At 40.4% G+C, this 26,598-nt stretch overlaps 1 protein-coding gene across 2 annotated transcripts in view; it reads left to right on the top strand.

Annotated features, from left to right (window-relative positions):
• The window catches only part of LOC109875909 (EGF-like repeat and discoidin I-like domain-containing protein 3), a 201,535-nt gene that overhangs the window by 37,227 nt on the left and 137,710 nt on the right, over positions 1 to 26,598 (top strand). The window contains exons 2-3 of one of the 2 annotated variants that reach the window (XM_020468347.2): positions 5,505 to 5,534; positions 23,130 to 23,258. In XM_020468347.2, the coding sequence (XP_020323936.1) occupies positions 5,505 to 5,534; positions 23,130 to 23,258 (159 nt within the window). The remainder of the gene's footprint in view (positions 1 to 5,504; positions 5,535 to 23,129; positions 23,259 to 26,598) is intronic. The other variant, XM_020468355.2, reaches the window with a different exon arrangement.

Raw genomic sequence — 26,598 nt, 5'->3', positions numbered from 1 at the left:
ACATTGCTGTGATTTTGATTACAGTGTTTCGTTTAACAAAGGGTCTGTGGGATTTGGGGAAATTGGCTAACTCTTTTGTGTTTAGATTTTTGAGTACCTGAGATGTAGTTTCAGTAAACGTGTGTTAACAATTGGCAAATACTCTAAGAACACCTGCTCTTTCCATGACATAGACTGACCAGGTGAATCCAGGTGAAAGCTATGATCCCTTATTGATGTCACTTGTTAAATCCACTTCAATTAGTGTAGATGAAGGGGACAATAAGGATTTTAAAGCCTTGAAACAATTGAGACATGTATTGTATGTGTGCCATTCAAAGGGTAAATAGGCAAGACAAAATATTTAAGTGCCTTTGAACGGGGTATGATAGTAGGTGCCAGGTGCACCGGTTTGTGTCAAGAACTGCAACGCTGCTGGGCTTTTCACACTAAAAAGTGTCCTTGTGTATAAAGAATGGTCCACCATCCAAATGACATCCAGACAACTTGACATAACTGTGGGAAGCATTGGAATCAACATGTGCCAGCATCCCTGTCAAACATGTTCGACACCTTGTAGAGTCCATGCCCCGACAAATTGAAGCTGTTCTGAGGGCATAAGGGGTGTGCAACTCAATATTAGGAAGTTGTTCCTAATGTTTGGTATAATCAGTGTATATGGCTGGAGTTAAGATTGTTTGTTAATGTCCCCAGTCAAAATTGTATTGAGCTGAGCAAAGTCAAGAATACAGTATGTTTTTCTTGGCAAGCCACAATAAAACAACATTACAGAGAATATCTTCATCCAACTAGCTCCAACAACATCATACTGTGTAAATAATCATACTTAGATGTATAAGTACACACACACACACACACACACACACATACACATACACATACACACACACACACACATAGATACACACACAGACTCACACGTCAGTCCTCTGGCCATGTTTTGGCGTGTGCTGTCCAGAACAATTCCCCAGTGTTGTTGGGCTAGTCGCAGCCTAAGATAACATTGGTCTTACCATCATCTTTGGAACACACACTTGACATAGGAGGGGAAATTTGGATAGTATATCATAGGAACAACCCTTGTCTTTTGTGCATGCTTGTGTTAGTGTGTTTTATAAATACCTATTCATTAACCAGAAGGGCAACTTGGCTGATTAACATACTTTTTTGGTCACTTGGTTTTAACCGGGTCAGGTCTAGGTCTGGTTGTCATCGGGTCAGTTTCTGGTCTGGGTCTGATTGTCCTCAAGTCCGTTCAGGTCAGGGTCCAACTTTTTGGACCAGAGAAGACCTCTAGTGTGTGTGTGTGTGTGTGTGTGTGTGTGTGTGTGTGTGTGTGTGTGTGTGTGTGTGTGTGTGTGTGTGTGTGTGTGTGTGTGTGTGTGTGTGCGTGTGTGTGTGTGTGCGTACATGCAAGTGTTGGTCTTTACAGTGGCTGAAGAGAAAGGGACACAAGGGAAACCACAATAAGAGAATTGTGGAATGTGTTTAGTCTCTTGGTCTTGGGATCAGAGGAGTCTTCTGGTGCATGGGAAACATCCACGAGGAGCTTCTCATGCCAGACATATGGGATAGCAGGAGATCAACTTCCTAGTTTTAGCTTCTTCACTGTCTTTGTCCTCAGTTACTCATGAGCTGGGGTTTTCGGTGCATTCATATGCATCTGTTTACTGGCATTCTTATGTGTGTGTTTTTATGCGTGTGTGTTTTATAGCAACTCTCATCTTTAGTAATCACCGCTATGACACTGTGCAGAGGATAGAACATTGGAAGAGCCAACAGGAAAACAGGAAAAACTCTTACCACTCGTAACGAGTCATGGGTTAAAAGGACTGACAGGAAGACATGAAGCAGACTCTGTTTATTGGATTAGCGTGGTAATGTGCAAGGTACTAGAACCCTTGGAGATGATTTAGCATCTGTCTGAGAATGTGAGTGTATTTTTAGGACTAGGGTCCCCCCAGAGAATATTGGCAGAGACAATGTTGATGTTTTATTTTGTAAAAAGGAAATTGAGTCTGTTCCATGTGTCTCTCTCTCTCTCTCCGTATTGTATTTGGTAAAATGCTCAACATGTTCAACACGTTTTAAACAGTATCCTGCTCAAGTGTCTTTAAAATTATTGTTTTTTTAAATAATTTTCCCCCCCATTTGAATGGAAATCTATTACAGTAAGGTGCTTAATTGTTACCCAGAAGTTATTTGATATTGACATTAAAAAAAATAGCTGCATTGGGCCTTGAAGTTTGTCATTCAAGGATGGCTAAATATATCCAGTCTGTCTCTGAATTCATACACCTTGGACTGTAAGGTAATGACAGTTAGAGAAGAGAATGGACATCACAGGACCTGCCCTAGCCTGGCACAAACCATTCACACATTTAAACTGGAAGCCAATATTTTTAATGAAAAGGCTACACTTCACATTTGGCTACACTTCACAGGCAATACAATTGCACACTTGACATAACAATGGCCAACAATGAACATGTTCAACAAAACAAAGACATTTGCACAAACATCAGTATTTCTGGTAAACAATGAAAGCAACACTTAAAGGAAGAAACCAAATGACGAGAGGTGCTGCACAACCTTCACTGGTGCTCGCTCTCTAGGAGCCACTTCCGATCAGTAGTAGGCCTAGAGGCAGGTTGGCGATTTAAAAAATAAAGAGACCGAGAGTGGGCGAATTTTACATGGCCCGATACCCAGGTGTTTGAGGGAACCCAACGATAGCAACTTTAGCAAATAATATTTGAAGCAAAAAATGTGTTTGTTTTTGTGTGTGGAATGGAAGGAAATGTTGCTACATTGTCACAACTTTGAATATTGACATTTACATAGCTCTCTCTCTCTCTCTCTCTCTCTCTCTCTCTCTCTCTCATTCTCCTTGCTTTCTCTCTTTCTTTTTCTCTCTTTCTATCTTATGGTATATGTAGTACTTACCATTCCCACATGCTAATTCCCCATTAGTATGCAGTGTTTAACATGAAAACATGCACATGAAAGTAATCCTAACTCTCCTTATTGTTAGACAGGCCCTCAATCCCTGAGAAATACAGACTCGGCTTAGATTGAAACCTCATGTTTACATCAAGAAAAATAACATGGTAGATGCCACAAAGTCAGGGAAGACAACAGCTTTACAGTACATACAGTAACACCTCCTCTTGGGATCTCTGGGTCTGGCTGGGTGTGTGTCTGCGTGTTTGAGGCAGGCCTGCTCTAGCTTATGATTGGGGTAGAGATAGAGAGCTGTGATAACGATGGGAGACAGACAGCCTAGCCCTCAGCCCTGCCACTCACCCATGGCATAGGAATCGGATTAGAAGGGGGATTCGGCCGTGTATGTATGCCTCACAAAGTAATCCTACTGTACACTGGTCCAGAATGATGAGTCCACATTAGTCAGAGGCTAGTAGCCAGTATTTTAGCCATGGAGGCCTTGAGGGGGATGGGGTTTGGCCAAGCGCTAACATTTCATGATGGCATTGTGTACATTTATGCTTTTCTGTGATACTGTGTCTGGTTGATTGTCACCCGCTTACCTGTTATATCGTACATTATGCATGCATGCTATTGCGTTGTGATGGGGTGGGGGGGTGGGGGGGTGTAATATATAGTGTCCGCAGTGTTGGATGTACTGTACATTGTGACTCAATGTGGGAGGATTATTAACAGTGTATTTGAGTGTCTCATCCATCCATCAGTCGAAGGATTAGTCAATTCTTTGATCAATAATTATATTGTAAATACAAAACATTCAGTGTTCATGATGGAGTTATACCATTATAGCCTTTATAGTTACCCTTTAGTAGTATTATACCATTAAAGCCTTTATAGTTACCCTTTAGTAGTATTATACCATTAAAGCCTTTATAATTACCCTTTAGTAGTATTATACCATTAAAGCCTTTATAGTTACCCTTTAGTAGTATTATACCATTAAAGCCTTTATAGTTACCCTTTAGTAGTATTATACCATTATAGCCTTTATAGTTACCCTTTAGTAGTATTATACCATTAAAGCCTTTATAGTTACCCTTTAGTAGTATTATACCATTATAGCCTTTATAGTTACCCTTTAGTAGTATTATACCATTATAGCCTTTATAGTTACCCTTTAGTAGTATTATACCATTATAGCCTTTATAGTTACCCTTTAGTAGTATTATACCATTAAAGCCTTTATAGTTACCCTTTAGTAGTATTATACCATTATAGCCTTTATAGTTACCCTTTAGTAGTATTATACCATTATAGCCTTTATAGTTACCCTTTAGTAGTATTATACCATTATAGCCTTTATAGTTACCCTTTAGTAGTATTATACCATTATAGCCTTTATAGTTACCCTTTAGTAGTATTATACCATTATAGCCTTTATAGTTACCCTTTAGTAGTATTATACCATTATAGCCTTTATAGTTACCCTTTAGTAGTATTATACCATTATAGCCTTTATAGTTACCCTTTAGTAGTATTATACCATTATAGCCTTTATAGTTACCCTTTAGTAGTATTATACCATTAGAGCCTTTATAGTTACCCTTTAGTAGTATTATACCATTATAGCCTTTATAGTTACCCTTTAGTAGTATTATACCATTATAGCCTTTATAGTTACCCTTTAGTAGTATTATACCATTATAGCCTTTATAGTTACCCTTTAGTAGTATTATACCATTATAGCCTTTATAGTTACCCTTTAGTAGTATTATACCATTATAGCCTTTATAGTTACCCTTTAGTAGTATTATACCATTATAGCCTTTATAGTTACCCTTTAGTAGTATTATACCATTATAGCCTTTATAGTTACCCTTTAGTAGTATTATACCATTATAGCCTTTATAGTTACCCTTTAGTAGTATTATACCATTATAGCCTTTATAGTTACCCTTTAGTAGTATTATACCATTATAGCCTTTATAGTTACCCTTTAGTAGTATTATACCATTATAGCCTTTATAGTTACCCTTTAGGAGTATTATACCATTATAGCCTTTATAGTTACCCTTTAGTAGTATTATACCATTATAGCCTTTATAGTTACCCTTTAGGAGTATTATACCATTATAGCCTTTATAGTTACCCTTTAGTAGTATTATACCATTATAGCCTTTATAGTTACCCTTTAGGAGTATTATACCATTATAGCCTTTATAGTTACCCTTTAGTAGTATTATACCATTATAGCCTTTATAGTTACCCTTTAGGAGTATTATACCATTATAGCCTTTATAGTTACCCTTTAGTAGTATTATACCATTATAGCCTTTATAGTTACCCTTTAGTAGTATTATACCATTATAGCCTTTATAGTTACCCTTTAGGAGTATTATACCATTATAGCCTTTATAGTTACCCTTTAGGAGTATTATTTGAAAATCTAACAATAAAGTAACTGCTCTCTCTTTTGCTCCTCCCTTGCTCCCCTCTTCCCTCCCTCCCCTCTTCCCTCCCTCCCCTCTTCCCTCCCTCCCCTCCCTCTGTCTCTACAGCAGTAGATGGTGTGGAGCTGACTTCAGCAGGTGGGGTATTTCTACAATTGGTAACTTGTGTTCCCCTCATTTGTGTGTGTGTGTGTTCTACCCATCATCAGTACAATCATAATATGACCTTTCCTGTATCCCTTCAACCACTCTCCCACTCTCTCACCTTCTCAAACACACACACACACACACACACACACACACACACACCGCCGTGACTGCTGTGGCTCCTGCTGCATTGATTGATTGATTGATTGATCAAGCCCAGTCACTATCACTTTGCTTGACTGATCTCCATGTGTCTCTCTTTTTTTGTTGTTAAGTTTTCTTTTAACGTTTTTACCAATGATGTTTACGTGATGCTTTTAGTTCCTTTCTCTCTTTGAACAAACATACAACCCTTGCCTAATACTCCCCAAACTCTAAACAAGCATTGAACCAATCAGAGACTTGTGTTGTTCTCCCTTGCAACAGAGAATTTCACAGAACAAAAGTTTACCATTGATCGACAACATAGATTCCCCAAGTTTGAGAACTCAAAACCACTTTGGTCCAGAACACTGCCAAACATCCAACCAAGTCCACAATAATTGATCGCGCAAATATGAATGAAAGAATGAAACTCATTGAAGTAAGCCTATAATTGAGTGATATATAATTTGTGTCAAGACGGTAGGAGTGCTTATTCAATTAGAATCTTCCTTTTTTGAGAATGCTGTTCTATAAAAAAGCCTCAATAAGCATTCTACACATTCTTCTTACCTGAGAATAGCCCTATGAGTCAGGGTAGTTAGTGAGTGGAAAACGTTCCATCCCTGTATGAGCTCTGTACCAGGCTGTATCACAACCGGCTTTGATTGGGAGTCCCATAGGGCGGCTCACAATTGGCCCAGAGTCGTCCTGGTTTGGCCAGTGTAGGCCGTCATTGTAAATAAGAATTTGCTCTTAACTGACTTGCCTAGTTAAATAAAGGTTAAATAAAACATTTAAATAAAATGTAAAAACTCTGGTTAGTGTGCCTCCATAAGCATTTCTGTGATATTGTCCTCATGCTTCCCCAAGCAGCTGGCTGATGTTATTTGATACACTTATTATTAGCATATGGTGTATAACAGGATGGATTGCTGGTGTACCTTGTCCATAGACTGGTTACATGGTAAGGAAAACAATGTGTGATTTTGTCATTTGGGTAACTATCCATTCAGGATCAACACAGTGGTTTATTATAAAAGCCCTCCAATGCATCTGCTGCTGCCTCAGAAAGCATGTTTGGCAATCACATGCTATTTCCAGTTACCTTGAAAGAGGAAAAGAAATGTAACAGAAGAAGCTTTTTATAAACTGTATTAAATGTATTAAATGGAACTGATATATAATTTATTGCAGTTTTAGACTTGTCAAATACATAAAATCCCAGAGTTGAGAGGTCTCTATGAATGTTGTCTGGTTGTTAGTGTTTCTAGTTGGTAATGGGAATACTTTGGGTATCTCCTTGGTGTCAATAGTCTGGAATAATGAGCCTACGTAAAGTAGGGGTTGCAAAATAGTTGGGAAGAGATTTTTGATGTACCGATTCCATGGCACATGGTTTATGAATTGATGCGCAAAACAACGACGGATTGAAAACATATAATTTTTTTACTTAAATTATTATACAAAATTCTTTCAGCCAATAGAATGTTATTTACATGGGGGATCCAACCTACCCAGCTCTGTAGATTTTGTTGCGAAGAGGCAGAATCATGAGGTAATTTGTCCATATGTGGCTTGTTTTTGGTCACAGGTCCAGGAATGGCTGAATAATTGCAATATTTACCTGGAGCTAACCCTGAAAAGTCATAGTCAATCGATTAATAATATAATAATACTTTTAGCCCAAAAATATTTTCAATTTACAATCTGTAGAAACAGTGGGAATAAAGGTTCAGAACTTTGGTGAACCATCACATCACAGTTGAACAAATATATGGCAATTAGAAATCCAATATGGATGGTGTTAAGAGATTTGACATCAATTTTATGTTATTTTAATGGACAAAAAAATTGCTTTTCTTTTGAAAACGAGGACATTTCTAGGTGACAACAAACTTTTGAACGGTAGTGTATGTATGTACAGTTGAAGTTGGAAGTTTACATACACTTAGGTTGGAGTCATTAAAAGTGATTTTTCAACCACTCCACATTTCTTGTTAACAAACTATAGTTTTGGCAAGTCAATTAGGACATCTACTTTGTGCATGACACAAGTAATTTTTCCAACAATTGTTTACAGACAGATAATTTCACTTATAATTCAGACTACGGATTGCAAATGCACATGGGGACAAAGATGATACTTTTTGTAGAAATGTCCTCTGGTCTGAAGAAACAAAAATAGAACTGTTTGGCTATAATGACCATCGTTATGTTTGTTGGAAAAAGGGGGAGGCTTGCAAGCCGAAGTACACCATCCCAACCGTGAAGCACAGGGGTGGCAGGATCAATTTGTGGGGGTGCTTTGCTGCAGGAGGGTCTGTTGCAATTCACAAAGTCGATGGCATCATGAGGGGTGAAAATTATGTAGATATATTGAAGCAACATCTCTTGACATCAGTCAGGGAGTTAAATCTTGGTCGCAAATGGGACTTCCAAATGGACAATGACCCCAAGCATACTTCCAAAGTTGTGGCAAAATGGCTTAAGGACTGGAGTGGCCATCACAAAGCCCTGACCCCAATCCTATAGAAACCTGTGGGCAGAACTGAAAAAGTGTATGTAAGCAAGGAGGCCTACAAACCTGACTCAGGTACACTAGCTCTGTCAGGAGGAATGGGCCAAACTTCAACCAACCTATTGTGGGAAGCTTGTGGAACGTTTGACCCAAGTTAACAATTTAAAGGCAATGCTAGCAAATACTAACTGAGTGTATGTAAACTTCTGACCCACTGGGAATGTGATGAAATAAATAAAAGCTGATATAAAGAATTGTCTCTACTATTATTCTGACATTTCACATTCTTAAAATAAAGTGGTGATCCTAACTGACCTAAAACAGGGAATGTTTACTTGGATTAAATGTCAGGAATTGTGAAAAACTGAGTTTAAATGTATTTGGCTAAGGTGTATGTAAACTTCCGACTTCAACTGTATATATAGTTATATTTACGTATGTATATTTATGTATGTATATACAGTATTTGCAAGAAATATATGGGGCTTTGGAAGTAATACAATTACATTGATGGAAGCTACAATCTATCTGCAATTTTAAAGCTGATCTAACCCTGAAAAAATCTAATAAAAGTAGGGATCAATTCCATTTCACTCTCAGTCAGTTTTAGTTGGACATGAAATTGTTATATGTGACTGAATTCCTGAATCCATTAATTTAGATGGATTTGACCCTAACTCTGACATATTCAGATGTGGTCAACACCCTGCATTGCTGGCACTATAGACAACAGCATTCATATCTCCATGCTCACGTCATGTCCTGTGCATCTCTTCTTAATAATTTCTTCTGTTTTAGATGGTTACAATGAGGTCAGAATCGTGTGTTGCTATGGTAGAATTTTCTTCTTTGTTATTCAAGTATATAGATTAACCTAATCTGGAACTTTTCAAATTTCTGATATGTTTTTTGATCCTTTAATAATAATGCCTCTGTTTATTTCATAGCAGAGTTGATTTTCTTCATGTGACATTCCATATCACGTGCCCATTTGAGCATGTGAATGTAGGTGTTTAAAAACAATATGCAAGGCAAAACACATGTAGTATCATGCTATGTCGTTTCAGTTACTCACAAATGTGTACACACACTCAGGAAAGCACAAACACAAGCACGCGTACACACACACAGACAGTACACAAAATAAAAAAATGACTGGTGCTATTATACTTTCTTGTTTCACTAAGTAACTAATGTTTTGTAATTACAGGTTTGAAAGTCACCTGTGAATTACCATGTTAATAACTCGTCCAAAAATCATTACCATGTTAATAACTCGTCCAAAAATCAGACCTTGTTACAAGGTGCCACTGCCATCAAATGAACATGTCATTCCAGGGTTATAGAGGGGGTATGTCAGTGTGAAATCAATGGAACATCTCTCACCAGTCATATCAGCTGAAAAGCTGCCTGACATCCAGGCAACACAGCCTTCATCCAGGAAACACAGCCTTCATCCAGGTAATACAGCCTTCATCCAGGCAACACAGCCTTCATCCAGGCAACACAGCCTTCATCCAGGCAACACAGCCATCATCCAGGCAACACAGCCTTCATCCAGGCATCACAACCTTCATCCAGGCAACACAGCCATCATCCATGCATCACAACCTTCATCCAGGCAACACAGCCATCATCCAGGCATCACAACCTTCATCCAGGCAACACAGCCTTCATCCAGGCATCACAACCTCCATCCAGGCATCACAACCTTCATCCAGGCATCACAACCTTCATCCAGGCAACACAGCCATCATCCAGGCATCACAACCTTCATCCAGGCAACACAGCCTTCATCCAGGCAACACAACCTTCATCCAGGCAACACAGCCTTCATCCAGGAAACACAGCCTTCATTTGAATGTTCCCAAACACCAGTCATGGCAAACCACACAGTAATCAGCCAATGTTTGCTGTTTGATAGGGTCAGGTGTTACAAGCTTTAGTTGTGTGAATATATCCATGTAGAAAGAATCCTGTACTTGTAAAAAACTAAATGTGCATGTTTGACTCCAGAGTGAAATAAAAACGGTGAAAATGTACATACCAGTCAAAAGTTTGGATACACCTACTCATTTCAGGCTTTTTCTTTATTTTTAGTATTTTCTACATTGTTGAATAATAGTGAAGACATTGTGAAACTGTGAAATAACACATATGGAATCATGTAGTAACCAAAAAAGTGTTAAACAAATCTAAACATTATATTTGAGATTCTTCAAAGTAGCATCGCTTTGCCTTGATGACAGCTTTGCACACTCTTCTCTCAACCAGCTTCATGAGGTAGTCACAGGGAATACATTTCAATTAACAGATGTGCCTTGTGAAAAGTACGTTTGTGAAATTTCTTTTAGCCAATCAGTTGTGTTGTGACAAGATAGGGGTGGTATACAGAAGATAGCCTTATTTGGTAAAATAACCATTCCATATTATGGAAAGAACAGTTCAAATAAGCATAGAGAAACGACAGTCCATCATTACTTTAAGACATGAAGGTCAGTCAATCCGGAACATTTCATGAACTTTGAAAGTTTCTTCAAGTGCAGTCGCAAAAACCATCAAGCGCTGTGATGAAACTGGCTCTCATGAGGACCGCCACAGGAAAGGAAGACCCAGAGTTACCCCTGCTGCAGAGGATAAGTTCATTAAAGTTACCAGCCTCAGAAATTGCAGCCCAAATAAGTGCTTCACTGAGTTCAAGTAACAGACACATCTCAACATCAACTGTTCAGAGGAGATTGCATGAAACAGACCTTAACGGTAGAATTGCTGCAAAGAAACCACTACTAAAGGACACCAATAATAAGAAGAGTTGTTTGGGTCAAGAAACACGAGCAATGGACATTAGACCGGTGGAAATCAGTCCTTTGGTCTGATGAGTCCAAATTTGAGATTTTTGGTTCCAACTGCCATGCCTTTTTGAGATGCAGAGTAGGTGAACGGATGATCTCCGCATTTGTGGTTCACACCGTGAATCATGAAGGAGGAGGTGTAAAGGTGTGGGAGTGCTTTGCTGGTGACACTGTCAGTGATTTATTTAGAATTCAAGGGACACTTGAATTCTGCAGCAATACGCCATCCCATTCGGCAGCAATACGCCATCCCATCTGGTTTGCGCTTAGTGTACTATCATTTGTTTTTCAACAGGACAATCACCCAACAGACCTTCAGGCTGTGTAAGGGCTATTTGACCAAGAATGAGAGCGATGGAGTGCTGCATCAGATGACCTGGCCTCCACAATCACTCAACCGCAACCCAATTGAGATGGTTTGGAATGAGTTGGACAGCAGAGTGAGTGAAAAGCAGCCTTCAAGTGCTCAGCATATGTGGGAACTCCTTCAAGACTATTGGAAAAGCATTCCAGGTGAAGCTGGTTGAGAGAATGCCAAAAGTGTGCTAATCTGTCATCAAGGCAAAAGGTGGCTACTTTGAAGAATCTAAAATATATTTTGATATTGGTTACTACATGATTCCTTATGTGTTATTTCATAGTTTTGATGTCTTCACAATTATTATACAATGTAGAAAATAGTATAAATAAAGAAAAACCCTTGAATGAGTAGGTGTGTCCATACTTTTGACTGGTACTGTATATGTATCAAAGAATTGGGGAGAAACATTGTTTTGTAATGCTAAAGTTGAAATCTGAAGCCGTGCTTAATAAAACGAAGTGTGACACATTTGTATAGCATTCGCCGACAGCTTCAGGAATTATCTTCAATTTTGTGAACATCAGGACATACAGTATCTGTTATCTGCCTCTTGGAGGAGGGAACGCAACACCTCACTACATGTCAACTCCCCGTGGAGTGAAAAAAGTATGTGATCGTAGGTGCGGGGAAGGACGACAGAGGCAGAGAAAAATACCATTTACAGGGAATGTATTATTTCTAAACAAGGTAATGTGGGGAAAAGGGTCTGGACGGAACCAAATCAAAGAAAGTCAAAGTTAAGGAATCCTCTCTCTAGAGGACTTACCTAGTGTGCATAGACATAATTAAATAGTACGGGTTATGTATGCCCGCAGGCACGCTCCCAAGGTGCATTCACCTTCCCCCCCTGGGAACAAATGAAACCGAAAAATTTGCCAATAATTTACATGAACAATTTCATTAACCAATAACACTAAGTCCTATTGGCATACACATACCTATGAAGGAGCGGCTACAAAATAATATCACCAAAACTTTTACTGACCGCCACAACAACCAACACAGGACATAAAAAGAAGCTCTCCTCCCTGAGGGAGGAACACTGGCTTTTATCAAGTTGGTAATTGAAGAGACAGCTGTATCCCCTGACAAGCGGGAGGGGTCAGAGCTCCAATCAGCGATGGGGTCGACCAATCAGCTGCTTAGGAAACCAGGAAGCCATTTCCTGAAATACATACACATACAAACCCACAACAACACAGAAACTGGGGAACAAAACAGTATCTCTTCTTTTTATTGGATATGAAATACACATCATTTTTAATTACTGCATTACCCGTTTGCTCTCTACTGGTTTTAATTAATGATGAATTTGATATGCATTTTTAATATGTGGTAAGGGAGCATTCATTATTTCGCTTGTGAGTGCCTTATTAATCCCCATAAACTTGTTTAATATATTAATAATGTACTGTGCATTCGGCAAGTATTCAGAGCCCTTGACTTTTCCACATTTTGTTACGTTACAACCTTATTCTAAAATGCATGAAATCGTTTTTCACCCTCATCAATCTATAAGCAATACCCCAGAATGACAAAGCAAAAACAGGTTTTTAGAAATGTTTGCAAAAAAAATTAAAAAATCACATTTACTCACGTATTCAGACCCTTTACTCAGTACTTTGTTGAAGCACCTTTGGTAGCGATTACAGCCTTGAGTCTTCTTGGGTATGAAGCTACAAGCTTGGCACAACTGTATTTGGGAGTTTCTTCCATTCTTCTCTGCAGATCCTCTCAAGGTCTGTCAGGTTGGATAGGGAGCATCACTGCACAGCTATTTTCAGGTCTCTCCAGAGATGTTTGACTGGGTTCAAATCCAAGCTCAAGGACATTCAGTGGCTTGTCCCAAAGCCACTCCTGTGTTGTCTTGGCTGTGTGCTTATGGTCATAGCCCTGTTAGAAGGTCAGCCTTCGTCCCAGTGTGAGGCTCTGAGTTCTCTGGAGCAGGTTTTCATCAAGGATCTCTGTGTACTTGCTCCGTTCATCTTTCCCTCGATCCTGACTAGTCTCCCAGTCCCTGCCATTGAATAACATCCCCACAGTATGATGCTGCCACCACCATGCTTCACCGTAGGGATGGTGCCAGGTTTCCTCCAGACGAGACGCTTAGCATTCAGGCCAAATAGTTCAATCTTGGTTTCATCAGACCAGAGAATCTTGTTTGTCATGGTCTGAGAATCCTTTAGGTGCCTTTTGGCAAAATTTAAGCGGGCTGTCATGTACCCTTTTACTGCTTCTGTCTGGCTACTCTACCGTACAATTCCTTCAACCTCATGGCTTGGTTTCTGCTCTGACATGCACTTTCAACTGTGGGACCTTATATAGACAGGTGTATGCCTTTCCAAATCATGACCAAATAATTGAATTTAAAACAGGTGGATTCCAATCAGGTTGAAGAAACATCTCAATGATGACCAATGAAAACAGGATGCTTCTAAGCTCATTTCCGAGTCTCATAGCAAAGGGTCTGAATACTTACAGTATATAAATAAGTTATGTTTTATATTTTTTATAAGTTTGAAAGAAAAGTCTAAAATCCTGTTTTTGCTATGTGATTATGGGGTATTGTATGTAGATTGATGAGGGGGAAAAGGGTATTTAGTCCATTTTAGAATAATTATGTAATGTAACAAAATGTGGAAAAATGCACTGTATGCACTGTATCTACGGCTCTTTTTGTAAACTGGGGTGGAGTTGCAGGTTTAATGGGCACTGGTTGGCCATTATGTAACACAAGACTGGACTTTCTGTGTAAAATAGCACTTTATATAATGGCCATGCTGCATTTCTGTGCTCTACTCTTAGACCTGGACCACTCAGACATTGACATGCTAAAAGCTCCTCACAATTCCGGTACATTCAGTGTGAGTTCTTGCACAGTGCAAGCTTCTTTACAGTATGCATAATGGTGCTCCTAAAGTAGCCAATTCCCTTCTCTTTCAATCTGCATAGCATCATCTCTACGATTCCACTGTGATGTTTGAAAAAAGATACTAAGTGAAAAGCTTGGCACAGCTTTTTCGTCCTCTTATTAGTTCAAGTGTGTGAGTAATACCTTATACGCACTAATGCTAATTTAGCCTTATTGCAGATTTGACCACTTAATGGCAGTATGATCTCCTTTCAGTCTAATACACTATTTAAATCATGTTACTGATGTTGAACAGATCACTCTTTCACACATAATTATGTGCTGCTTTATTTCCAATGCCTGACGTGTCAGAAGCAGTGCTGACATATGAGGCTCGGCACTTATTATTAATGAACTGTTAGGAAAGAAGCCGTGTTTGTGTTCTGCACAGAGGTGCTTAAGAGTCAGCTGGGGCTTTTTCTGCCAATATTAAGATCTCTATTGGGGTAACCTTGTATGGGATCACATTCCCTGTATATATTGGATGAAAGGAAATGGAAAACACCATGACCTTTTAACTTCCTCTATGCATCTCTTTGTTGTAGCTTTTCCTCCCGTACTTTCTTCCTTTTGAGAAATGTGCTTGACAGACCTCGATGTAGTCATATGAGCTTGACTGGTTAACAAAACTCTTTATGGAATGAAGCACAGGCTTTCTTTCATTCCATTACAAGCTGGGCATTCATGACTTTTCCAGATTCACAGAATGTCCAATGCGTGATAAGGGCCTATGCATTGCCAATAATAAGTGAATCAGTCAATGCCTGACTGTATTATGGAGAGACTTATGCCAGCGAACTTTCGTTGACCACCCTGGTGCGGCGACTCTTCTCCTGGAGCAGTCTTCGTCTGATTGGCTCAGGCCTAATTAGGTTTGATTGGCTCACATGGTCAGAACAGGAAGAACTTTCTTCCAAGGTCCCCTCTGCTACTTTTGTGACATTTCCATGTTCTGACTAGTCTTTCCTTCTCTTCCTCTTCTGTCAACGGTTGGTGTATTTTGTTTTGACCTCCCTGGGAGATATATTTGACATGCCGGAGTCTTAGGCAGTTCCGTCTTACGTCTTTGATGTGCCTTTTATACTTTCTGACTTTGCAAGTGCATTCGTCTGTCATTGTCAAATGTCAATGTGTCTGATCCATTTCGTCATGGCAGGGTGCAAGGACATGTACAGATAGAAAGGTAAAGAGGAAAGGACTTACTAAAAGCATCCCAGGATGTGTCCTGCTGAGAAGGCTACTGTCCGTTAATGTGGACCCATGCCAGTTGATATCAGAGAGCACTGGGAAGGGTGGGCTGAAGAAGCAGTGTCAAATAAAAGGAAGTGACATAATCAGGCCAATGTTAGAGCCCTGTGCCGTCTCACCAAGTATACATTTAGAGTAGAGGCTCTGAATTGGAACTTCCTAATTTACCACCCTTGAATGCATGCAAGTGGAAAATACACACAATTTAAAGGGCTGAGGGTTCACAATGTGTTACAAATTACATTTGATTGCATAATCTATAAACTATTTTATGTATATCTTTACTGTACTTTTTTGGCCTTTTCAGACCATACATTTTTCCCATTGTTGTGTAAAACAGACTTGAATAAAGAGCAATGGTAATGTCATCTTTCTGTAGACACTAACTCTGCCACATGAAATACATTTAGTTTTTGTAGGGTTTTTGGCTAAATGCCGAAAATAAGGTACAGTGGGGCAAAAAAAGTATTTAGTCAGCTACCAATTGTGCAAGTTCTCCCACTTAAAAAGATGATAGAGGCCTATAATTTTCATCATAGGTACAATTCAATTATGACAGACAAAATGAGAAAACAATCCAGAAATTCACATTGTAGGATTTTTAATGAATTTATTTGCAAATTATGGTGGAAAATAAGTATTTGGTCACCTACAAACAAGCAAGATTTCTGGCTCTCACAGACCTGTAACTTCTTCTTTAAGAGGCTCCTCTGTCCTCCACTCGTTACCTGTATTAATGGCACCTGTTTGAACTTGTTATCAGTATAAAAGACACCTGTCCACAACCTCAAACAGTCACACTCCAAACTCCACTATGGCCAAGACCAAAGAGCTGTCAAAGGACACCAGAAACAAAATTGTAGACCTGTACCAGGCTGGGAAGACTGAATCTGCAATAGGTAAGCAGCTTGGTTTGAGGTAATCAACTGTGGGAGCAATTATTAGGAAATGGAAGACATACAAGACCACTGATAATCTCCTTCGATCTGGGGCTCCACGCAAGATCTCACCCCGTGGGGTAAAAATGATCACAAGAACGGTGAGCAAAAATGCCAGAACCACACGGGGGGACCTAGTGAATGACCTGCAGAGAGCTGGGACCAACGTAACAAAGCCTACCATCAGTAACACACTACGCCTCCAGGGACTCAAATCCTGCAGTGTCTTCCTGCTTAAGCCAGTACATGTCCAGGCCCGTCTGAAGTTTGCTAGAGAGCATTTGGATGATCCAGAAGAAGATTGGGAGAATGTCATATGGTCAGATAAAACCAAAATATAACTTTTTGGTAAAAACTCAACTCGTCGTGTTTGGAGGACAAAGAATGCTGAGTTGCATCCAAAGAACACCATACCTACTGTGAAGCATGGGGGTGGAAACATCATGCTTTGGGGCTGTTTTTCTGTAAAGGGACCAGGACGACTGATCCGTGTAAAGGAAAGAATGAATGGGGCCATGTATCGTGAGATTTTGAGTGAAAACCTCCTTCCATCAGCAAGGGCATTGAAGATGAAACATGGCTGGGTCTTTCAGCATGACAATGATCCCAAACACACCGCCCGTGCAACGAAGGAGTGGCTTTGTAAGAAGCATTTCAAGGTCCTGGAGTGGCCTAGCCAGTCTCCAGATCTCAACCCCATAGAAAATCTTTGGAGGGAGTTGAAAGTCTGTGTTGCACAGCAACAGCCCCAAAACATCACTGCTCTAGAGGAGATCTGCATGGAGGAATGGGCCAAAATACCAGCAACAGTGTGTGAAAACCTTGTGAAGACTTACAGAAAACGTTTGACCTCTGTCATTGCCAACAAAGGGTATATAACAAAGTATTGAGATAAACTTTTGTTATTGACCAAATACTTATTTTCCACCATAATTTGCAAATAAATTCATAAAAAATAATTTTGTCTGTCATAGTTGAAGTGTACCTATGATGAAAATTACAGGCCTCTTGCACAATTGGTGGCTGACTAAATACTTTTTTGCCCCACTGTATGTGGTAAACATAGGCTTAGGAAATCTAATCATTTTTTTCTATTAAATAATCTTCATCAGCTAACGTTTTGTACATTTTGAATCATTTATGCAATCAGAACAAGCACATTTAAACTCATAGAGGCTTCATAATTCATAAATGTCACGTTAACTGACTGATATTATCTCATAGAACAAAACAAATAAGATATGGGGGCAGGTAGCCTGGAGGTTAGAGATGCGAGCCAGCAACCAGGGGGTTACCAATTCGAATCCCGGGGCCGTCGGGGAAAATATGGCAGGAACAGAGCTGGCAATCTGAGGGTTGCTGGTATCAAATCCTAGATGCTATTGCCTGCCGGTGTGCCCTTGACCAAGGCACTTAACCCCCACAACAATGGTGCCCAGTGTGGCAGCCCCCTGCACCTCTTCAAAAAAACTGTATGTGTGTCTTTCAAGGGGCTAGGTTAAAAGAACAAGTCAAATTTCGTTTGGATCTGTGTGCAATTGACAAATAAAGTGATCTTAATATCCTAAACCTGTGTTATCCTCAGACCTTATTTTCCCCAAACCTCGTTCTTTCCTCATTAATTTCCCACATATGAATGGCTGGTCCTGGGTGGCACAGCAGTCAAATGCACGTCACTACAGCCTGGGTTTTGATCCCTGGCTGTGTCACAACCGGCCGTCACTGGGACCCCCAAAATTGGCCTAGTGCTTTCCAGGGTAGGGGAGGGTTTGGCCGGTGGGGCTTTCCTTGGCTCATCGTGCTCTAGCAACTCCTTGAGACAGTGCCGGGTGCCTGCAAGCTGACCCAGGTCGTCAGTCGATCAGTGTTTCCTCCGACACATTGTTGCGGCTAACATCCGGGTTAAGCGAGCAGTGTGATATGAAGTAGACGGCCAGGGGGGTAGTGTTTTGGAGGATGAACGACTCAACCTTTGCCTCTCCCGAGCCCATTAAGGAGTTGCAGAGATTAGCCAAAGGACCTAATTCAGGGAGAAAACAGGGGGGGAAAAACATGGAAAAATACGCATGTGGCCATACCACCCTGATCTTGCCTGTTCAGGGTCGGGCCTGGTTAGTACTGGGATGGGAGACCGCCTGGGAATACCAGGTGTCGTAAGCAAAAAAAAAAGGGTTTTACAAAGAAAAGGAAAAGGAATGGCTGAACTAACCAGAGGTAACTCATTTTTGTTTTTTAGGACTACAAGCAGGCACGCTCTAGAGTTGTGGCTCAATTATGTATCCCAATACATAGATATGTACACAGTCCCTTGTGGATTTATTGGGTTGTCAGTCATTTCTGTTTTTCAGGCTCTGTCCTCAGTGTAACTCAGTCCTCTAACGCAGGGTTTCCCAAACTCGGTCCAGGGGCCCCCTGGGTGCACATTTTGGTTTTTGCACAGCTGATTCAAATTGAGGACAGTGGATATGGAGCCTGGCTAACAGAAATGACGTGCTCTAACAAGTGTGGTGATGAGGGAGGGTTCCTCTCTACTAGCCCTGATAAGGGGTCAGGATGGGGGATGGTTGAGGTTTGAGGTTCTGTGAAGTCACAGTTAGGGTGGGGGGTGCCAGCTTCTCAGAATATTCTGTGACTGTAAATACAAGGTAATCATGCTGATGATCAGCCAAGCACAGTGGTTGGTTCAATCTGCCCCTGATTCACTCTGCCCCCTCTCCACCACTCAACCCATTTTATGTGGGACCACCAGAGATTGTAATGGAGGCTATAACGTTAAGCATTCCTCAGGTTGCTGAGACGTTTTAAATGTGAACAACATTGTTTGTTGGTTGAAAGATGCACTTTACAGCAGACTTTTGTGGCATATGCATGTGGAACGTATATAGTAAGACATCGAGAAATGCTGGATGAGAAAAATGAAATACCCAGAATAACCACAGGGAAGAAATCCCAGTAACATAGCCAAGTGTGGCTCTATGCCTCAATGCCTGATCATAATCAAATATGATTCATCTGATTTAAAGGTGCATGGTCTTAGGTAGACTGTATACGGAGTTGACTGAGGAGTTTAGATTGCGGTCTTTAATGTACACTGAGTGTACAAAACATTAGGAAAACCTTCCTAATATTGAGTTGCACCCCCTTTTGCCCTCAAAACAGCCTCAATTCGTCAGGGGCATGGACTCTACAAGGTGTTGAAACGCGTTCCACAGGGATGCTGGCCCGTGTTGACTCCAAATCTTCTCACAGTTGTGTCAAGTTGGCTGGATGTCCTTTAGGTGGTGGATCATTCTTAATACACATGGTAAACTGTTGAGCTTGAAAAGCCCAGCAGCATTGCAGTTCTTGAAACACTCAAACCGGTGCGCCTGTCACCTACTACCGTACCCTGTTCAAAGGTACTTAGATATTTTGTCTTGCCCATTCACCCTCTGAATTTCATACATACACAATCCAGCTACACTGATTGAAGTGGATTTAACTGGTGAAATCAGTAAGGGATCATAGCTTTCACCTGGATTCACCTGTTCAGTCTATGTCATGGAAAGAGCAGGTGTTCCAAATTTTTTGTATACTCAGTTCATATGGTTTATCCCTCGGCCTAATGAAATTTAGCTGGGTAAATATACAATCCCCCAGCATCGGAACAAGCTAATGTTCCTAAAACCTGCCAAATAGGATTTAGGGGCTCGACTGTACCCGACACACCGAAAATGTCAGCTTTTTGTGATTGATCTTAGAGGAAACATAGGACGCTTTTCTGTGTTTAACCACTCATCAGGTTTTCACCGTTGATTGATTGGGCTCTCTTTGCAGCCCAAAAGGAAATTGCGGAGCTCGCGCAGGCATCGCATGGCAAACATCTATCAAGGGCTAGTGCGCACAAGACTACAGTGGCTGACATTCGCACAGCAAAGCCCTCAACCTCTTTACAACACACACACACCGACAGCAAAGAGAACAACGTCGTAGGACAAAGACCGTTTTAGCAGGGTGAAGTCTCAAAGGACACTGCTAATATAGACCACCCCTCTTTCTCTCTCTCTTTCTCTCTTTTTCTCTCTCACTTTCTCTCTCTCACTCTCTATCATTCTCTCTCTTTCTCTTTCTTTCTATCTCTCTCTCTTTCTCTTTCTATCTCTCTCTCTTTCTCTTTCTATCTCTCTCTCTTTCTTTCACTCTCTCTCTTTCTTTCACTCTCTCTCTCTCTCTCACTCTCTTTCTTTCACTCTCTCTCTCTCTCTCTTTCTCTTTCTATCTCTCTCTTTCTTTCACTCTCTCTCTTTCTTTCTTTCACTCTCTCTCTCTCTCTCGCTCTCTTTCTTTCACTCTCTCTCTCTCTCGCTCTCTTTCTTTCACTCTCTCTCTCTCTCTCTCTCGCTCTCTTTCTTTCACTCACTCACTGACTCACTCACTCACTCACTCACTCACTCACTCACTCACTCATTCACTCACTCACTCACTCACTCACTCACTCACTCACTCACTCACTCACTCACTCACTCACTCACTCACTCACTCACTCACTCTCACTCACTCACTCACTCTCACTCACTCTCACTCACTCTGCTGTGGTTGTGCTTTGTGCAGGGATGCATTCTCCATTAGAGAGGCTTTCAGTGTTCCTTTGTGCTGTTATAGATCGTCACGTCAAAACAGCCCTGACGCCTGACACCCTCTTCTCCTCCTTAGAGAGCAAGGTCTTTGTGAAAGCTATTATACTTTTCTCTGTTCAACTAATTATCCACAAGTCTCATTAATACTGATACAGGAGTGAGGCGGAATGGGCTTGACTTTGATAGGGTTACCCTCGTTTGCAATTCATATGCAACGGCGTGACACTGCCAACAACACGTAGCAATAAGCTAGCCTGTGTTCATTCTGAAGGCTGAATCTGCCCTGGATCTCTATGATGTTGTGACATTGCTACTCTTTTCTTGTGACTAAGGTTAAGCAGATGAGAGAGAATAGGCTGTTTGTGTGTTGACTGGACACTAGCAATTGTGCTGAAATTGGTCCTTCACCTATCGATGTGAGAGCGAGGACATGAATCGAACCCTGAGACCTGTCATCTCTTCCTTTATAGGTATTACTGAAGACAAAGGAAATAGAATAAATGTCCTATCAAAAGGCAGTTAAATCAACATTTTATTTGGATTTTTAACAAAAGACATGTTTCATGTCCTTTGAAGCATTGAATATTGGCTCAAGTTGTTTTATTTAACATCCCATGGTTAAATATGTGTTGAGCCAATACGTAACTATAAGCCTTCTCAGTCACGATAAATTCATTGTGAACGGGCGATGCTCCTACCCTCCTGGTTATAAAATAGATCTGATTGATGTTTAAGTCTCTGACAAATAAGTAAATCACAGCATTATTAAACAACATAATTTGATAGTCGATCCCCCCATCCCTCCAAAGTTATTTGCATTAATATCTTCCCTGTGAGAGATTACAAAAGTTTTGCCATCAAACTTCAACTGGGAAGTTTTGACAGCACCCAGGCAGTTCTACACCTCGTTGTTTAAAACATGAGGGAGCTATTGGCAGGCTCGGAGTTATGAATCCAATAAGCCTTCAACGAGGCCTTGTCATTTACATTTGGCCCACACTGCAGGTAGTAGTCGTCGGTGAGGGGTTGGCAGTGTTATGGCACCATGTGGTAGGCACTGTCAGTGCAGTGACATATTGCTGTGTCATAAGTGTTTGCTTGTAATAACTTTGAGTCCAAGCCTTTGCTGTCATTATTATTCCCTAAGAAATGACATTGTAGAAAAACTGAATTGGAAAAATAGAAAAGGCCTGGGAAAAGATGAGTGTGCTAACCAAGTTATTAATCATCATCAACTGAGACAGACCAGGCACTTTCAAATAAAATATGTTTTGCTCTTATTTCAGCTTTGCTTATTTAATGTGTGTTTTGCTGTGTGGGTGTTTGTTGGCTTCATTGCAGTTAAACAGGCTGAACTCTACGCTATTTTTATCTTAGGAAATGCTGCTTTCCTAGTGTGAGGTATTCCAGGATCATTAGTGCAGCCTCTGTGCCTTGGGCAGCTCAGGATGGTTCGTACGAGGCTAGCTCTGGGCAGCTCAGGATGGTTCGTACGAGGCTAGCTCTGGGCAGCTCTGGATGGTTCGTATGAGGCTAGCTCTGGGCAGCACAGGATGGTTCGTACGAGGCTAGCTCTGGGCAGCACAGGATGGTTCGTACGAGGCTAGCTCTGTGCAGCTCCGGATGGTTCGTACGAGGCTAGCTCTGGGCAGCACAGGATGGTTCGTACGAGGCTAGCTCTGGGCAGCTCAGGATGGTTCGTACGAGGCTAGCTCTGGGCAGTTCTGCAGAACTCTAATACTATCTATCACTCTCCATCCATCTATTTACCCACCAGTCCTTTCCTCTTACTTACAGTTCAACCCAGGGTATTGGATTCATTAAGTCAGTCGGAGATTCTCTGAAGGAGAAGGCTGGACCACAACCTGATGCAATGCATCACTACTGTAATGATGTTTGTGCAAGCATCCATATCTAATCAATAGTTATCATGGCAAAAGACCCCTTGATAATGTTGACCATGTTTTGTCTCCTTCTGTTTGTTGTTTCTCCACTCAGGACCGTGCCACCCGAACCCATGCCACAACAGAGGAATATGTGAAATCAGTGAAACCTACAGAGGCGACACGTTCATAGGCTATGTCTGCAAGTGTCCAACCGGCTTCAACGGAATCCACTGCCAGCACAGTAAGTTGGATGATCATCATTATCCTTGTATATACCAGTGCTAACATTTCTAGCCAAAATCTCCATGTGAAATAAGATTGAAGTAGATCTTAAAGAAATTTTTGCCATTCATATAAAGACTTCCCACTGGTTAAATACTCACCTGTCATGACCATCCAGGAGCTTAGAGAAAACAAATAATGGTCCTTTAAAGAAAGTAAAGGTGTGTTTCAAGCAAATCTGTGTTTAACTTGAAAGAGTGGGTTCAGCAAAATGCCAGAGCAGTAAATCAGGTACAGAAAGGCAAAGTGCGGAATTTGCTTTCTTTTGTAGAGTATGTACTTAAAAATGTTAGTGTTAGGAAATGTATATTGCTACAGTACATGATGTAAGACCTTGAACTGGAGCTGGTGGTACTGCATCTTATCTCTCTCTGTGTGTGTGTGTGTGTGTGTGTGTGTGTGTGTGTGTGTGTGTGTGTGTGTGTGTGTGTGTGTGTGTGTGTGTGTGTGTGTGTGTGTGTGTGTGTGTGTGCGCACATGTACACATCATTTGTATTCAGGATGTTTCCTGTAAAATAACTAAGACAAACACAATTATGAACATATCCTTGAACAATGCAGTGCATTATTCAATTCAACATGTAAATCTGTGTTGCTTTTTATTTTGCACAAAACTAACACAAAGCCATTGCGACGGTGTGAATAGATCAACATGAGAGCAACATGCAGTCAAAGCTACAAGGTGATCCTTTGAAAAATTCTACTTCACATTTTGAGAGTATTATATTATTGTTATTACAGTATTACTTGCACTGATTTTGTGTGCTTTATCAAAGTAACCTTACCCCTCAGACAGGAAAGCAATTCATATATAAACAGGGAAGAAGTAGGGAACACGCTAGCCACTAACTCTGGATTAGTGGCCAAAGTTTAGTCTTTGTTTGGAAGTTCTAAATCCTATATCCTGCTGGATGATATGTAGGCCAGCTCCTGTGGTCCCTATACCCTCTCTCCCTGTCTCTGCTTGGCGGATCTGGGCATTAGGTTTCCTTTCCTATATGCAGGCCATCTTCCTCACATGTGTGTCTGTAAATAATGAAGAGCAGCTTTAATATATTCTGGTGAAGTCTGGGCGGGATGGATATTAGTTTAGAGACAGAAAGAGAAAGAAAGGGTGGGGGAGAGAAAGGGTGGAGCGATAGAGAGAGAGCAAGAGCGAGAGCGAGAGCGAGAGCGAGCGAGAGAGAGAGAGAGAGAGAGAGAGAGAGAGAGAGAGAGAGAGAGTGAGAGAGAGAGAGAGAGAGAGAGAGAGAGTGAGAGAGAGAGAGAGAGAGAGAGAGAGAGAGAGAGAGAGAGAGAGAGAGAGAGAGAGAGCAAGAAGGATAGCTAAACCAGATGCATCTGGTATTTCCCCACTTACATGTAGGTTACACAGACCTAGAAGATAAACAGAGATGTTCTGGAGAAAAGTTATTTTCTTATCCTCCCTGCTATTGTGAGAAAGAGAGCATTCGAGACTACAGAGAGTTATGGTTGTCTAAATGAACATGAGGGACAGGGGAGATTGACTGCATTTATGTCACCGCAGTCTTTTAAATGTTTTTTTTACTTGCTTTAGATTTTATTAGCTTTCAAGTTAAATTAATTCCAGTTACTTTACTTAATAAATGCTTTTGTTATGGTGTTTTTGATCTTTAATACTATAACTGTGATTTGTTCTTATTGATACACTGGAATGCTGCAAAATGCTACCCATCGTTAAACTTAACCAATTCTTGAATGTATCCATATTGTAAAGTATCCAGATAAAACACAATGAGATCTTGTAATTTAATGCTATACAGAAAGGAATGATAAGGACTGTATCACCCATGTGTATTTGTTCTACTGCCACGTCACACTCGCTGTGCCCTTGTCCGCCAACTTTTCTGACCATTTCCGCATGTGATGGCTTATGGAAAGGTTTTGTGTTGTGTATATATATAACATATATATATATATATATATATATATATATATATATATATATATATATATATATATATATATATATATATATATATATATCTGTGCTCCATTTAGTTAGTCTGCCTTTTAATTAATTTCAAGTGAAAGGGCCAAGTTCTTTGACTAAGTGACAGCTCTACATTTAATCCTGACTTTTTCAACATTAGCCTCATGAATTTGGCCCAAGGTTGATTTCAGAATTAGTGATCCTGTTGGCATGCACATCATAATTCAGTTATTGTTTCCCATTAAGCCCTGAGGACGAGAAACCTATTTGAGATGGCCTGAATACGTGTTAATAGCTGCCAACCTAAATACGTGCTAATGGCTGCTAACCTGAATACGTAACTAATGGCTACCAACCTTAATATGTAATAATTGCTGCCAACCTGATTGCGTAATAATGGCTGCGAACCTTAATGCGTACTAATGGCTGCAAACTAAATAGGTACTACTGGCTGTCAAACTGAATGCGTACTAATGGCTGCAAACTAAATAGGTACTACTGGCTGTCAAACTGAATACGTACTAATGGCAGCCAACCTGAATATATACGAATAGCTGCTAACTGGAATATGTAATAATGGCTACCAACCTGAATGCGTAATAATGGCTGCAAACCTTAATGTATACTGCTGACTTCCGACCTGAATGTGTACTAATGGCTGCAAACCTGAATACGTACTGAAAGCTGCCAAACGGAATGCATACTAATGGCTGCCAAACTGAATACGTACTATTGGCTGCCATTTTTATTTTCACTCATTACAGTCAAATTTATAAAAATCCGTACATGTATCTGAAGACATTTGTTATGTTTGTTCCTTATATAATGACAAACCGGGGCGTAGGTTTAACTACTTTTAATGAACGTATTCTTCAGCTAGAAAACTCCATGTTTAGCCATGCAAGGCATTCTTCAACCATCCGCCTAGCCTGCTGGGTAACGTAGTCTAAATGTTATTAACACATAACAACACATCTTCTTCCTTTAAAAGAAAACTACTTTTCTATGTAACTACACATGTCACATCCCATTTGTTTACTCAACCTGCATAACATGCAATTTTCAATAACACACATTTATTTCCCCAAAATATATTTCCTTAGAAATTTCAACTAAATATAGTCTGTCCAAAAAGACTCTATTGTGGCTCTATTTCTTTTCACAATAACCAAACATTCAGTCCACTGCCCTTTATTTTTTTTATTTTTTTGCAAATCTCCATAAGCCTTTCAGGGGCCTTTAAGTGGTCGTTCTGCTGAAGTGCTTCATGAAACAGTTGGAGAGCGTTCAATGTCAGTCAGGGTGTTCTAACTGAATTGTCCATTTCTAAAGGCATTTGACGCTT

Source organism: Oncorhynchus kisutch, linkage group LG3 (genome assembly GCF_002021735.2).
Source record: "Oncorhynchus kisutch isolate 150728-3 linkage group LG3, Okis_V2, whole genome shotgun sequence".
NCBI classification, from domain to species: Eukaryota; Metazoa; Chordata; class Actinopteri; order Salmoniformes; family Salmonidae; genus Oncorhynchus; species Oncorhynchus kisutch.
The sequence above is the reverse complement of the archived record's forward strand: the minus strand, read 5'-3'. Positions and strand labels throughout refer to the sequence as shown.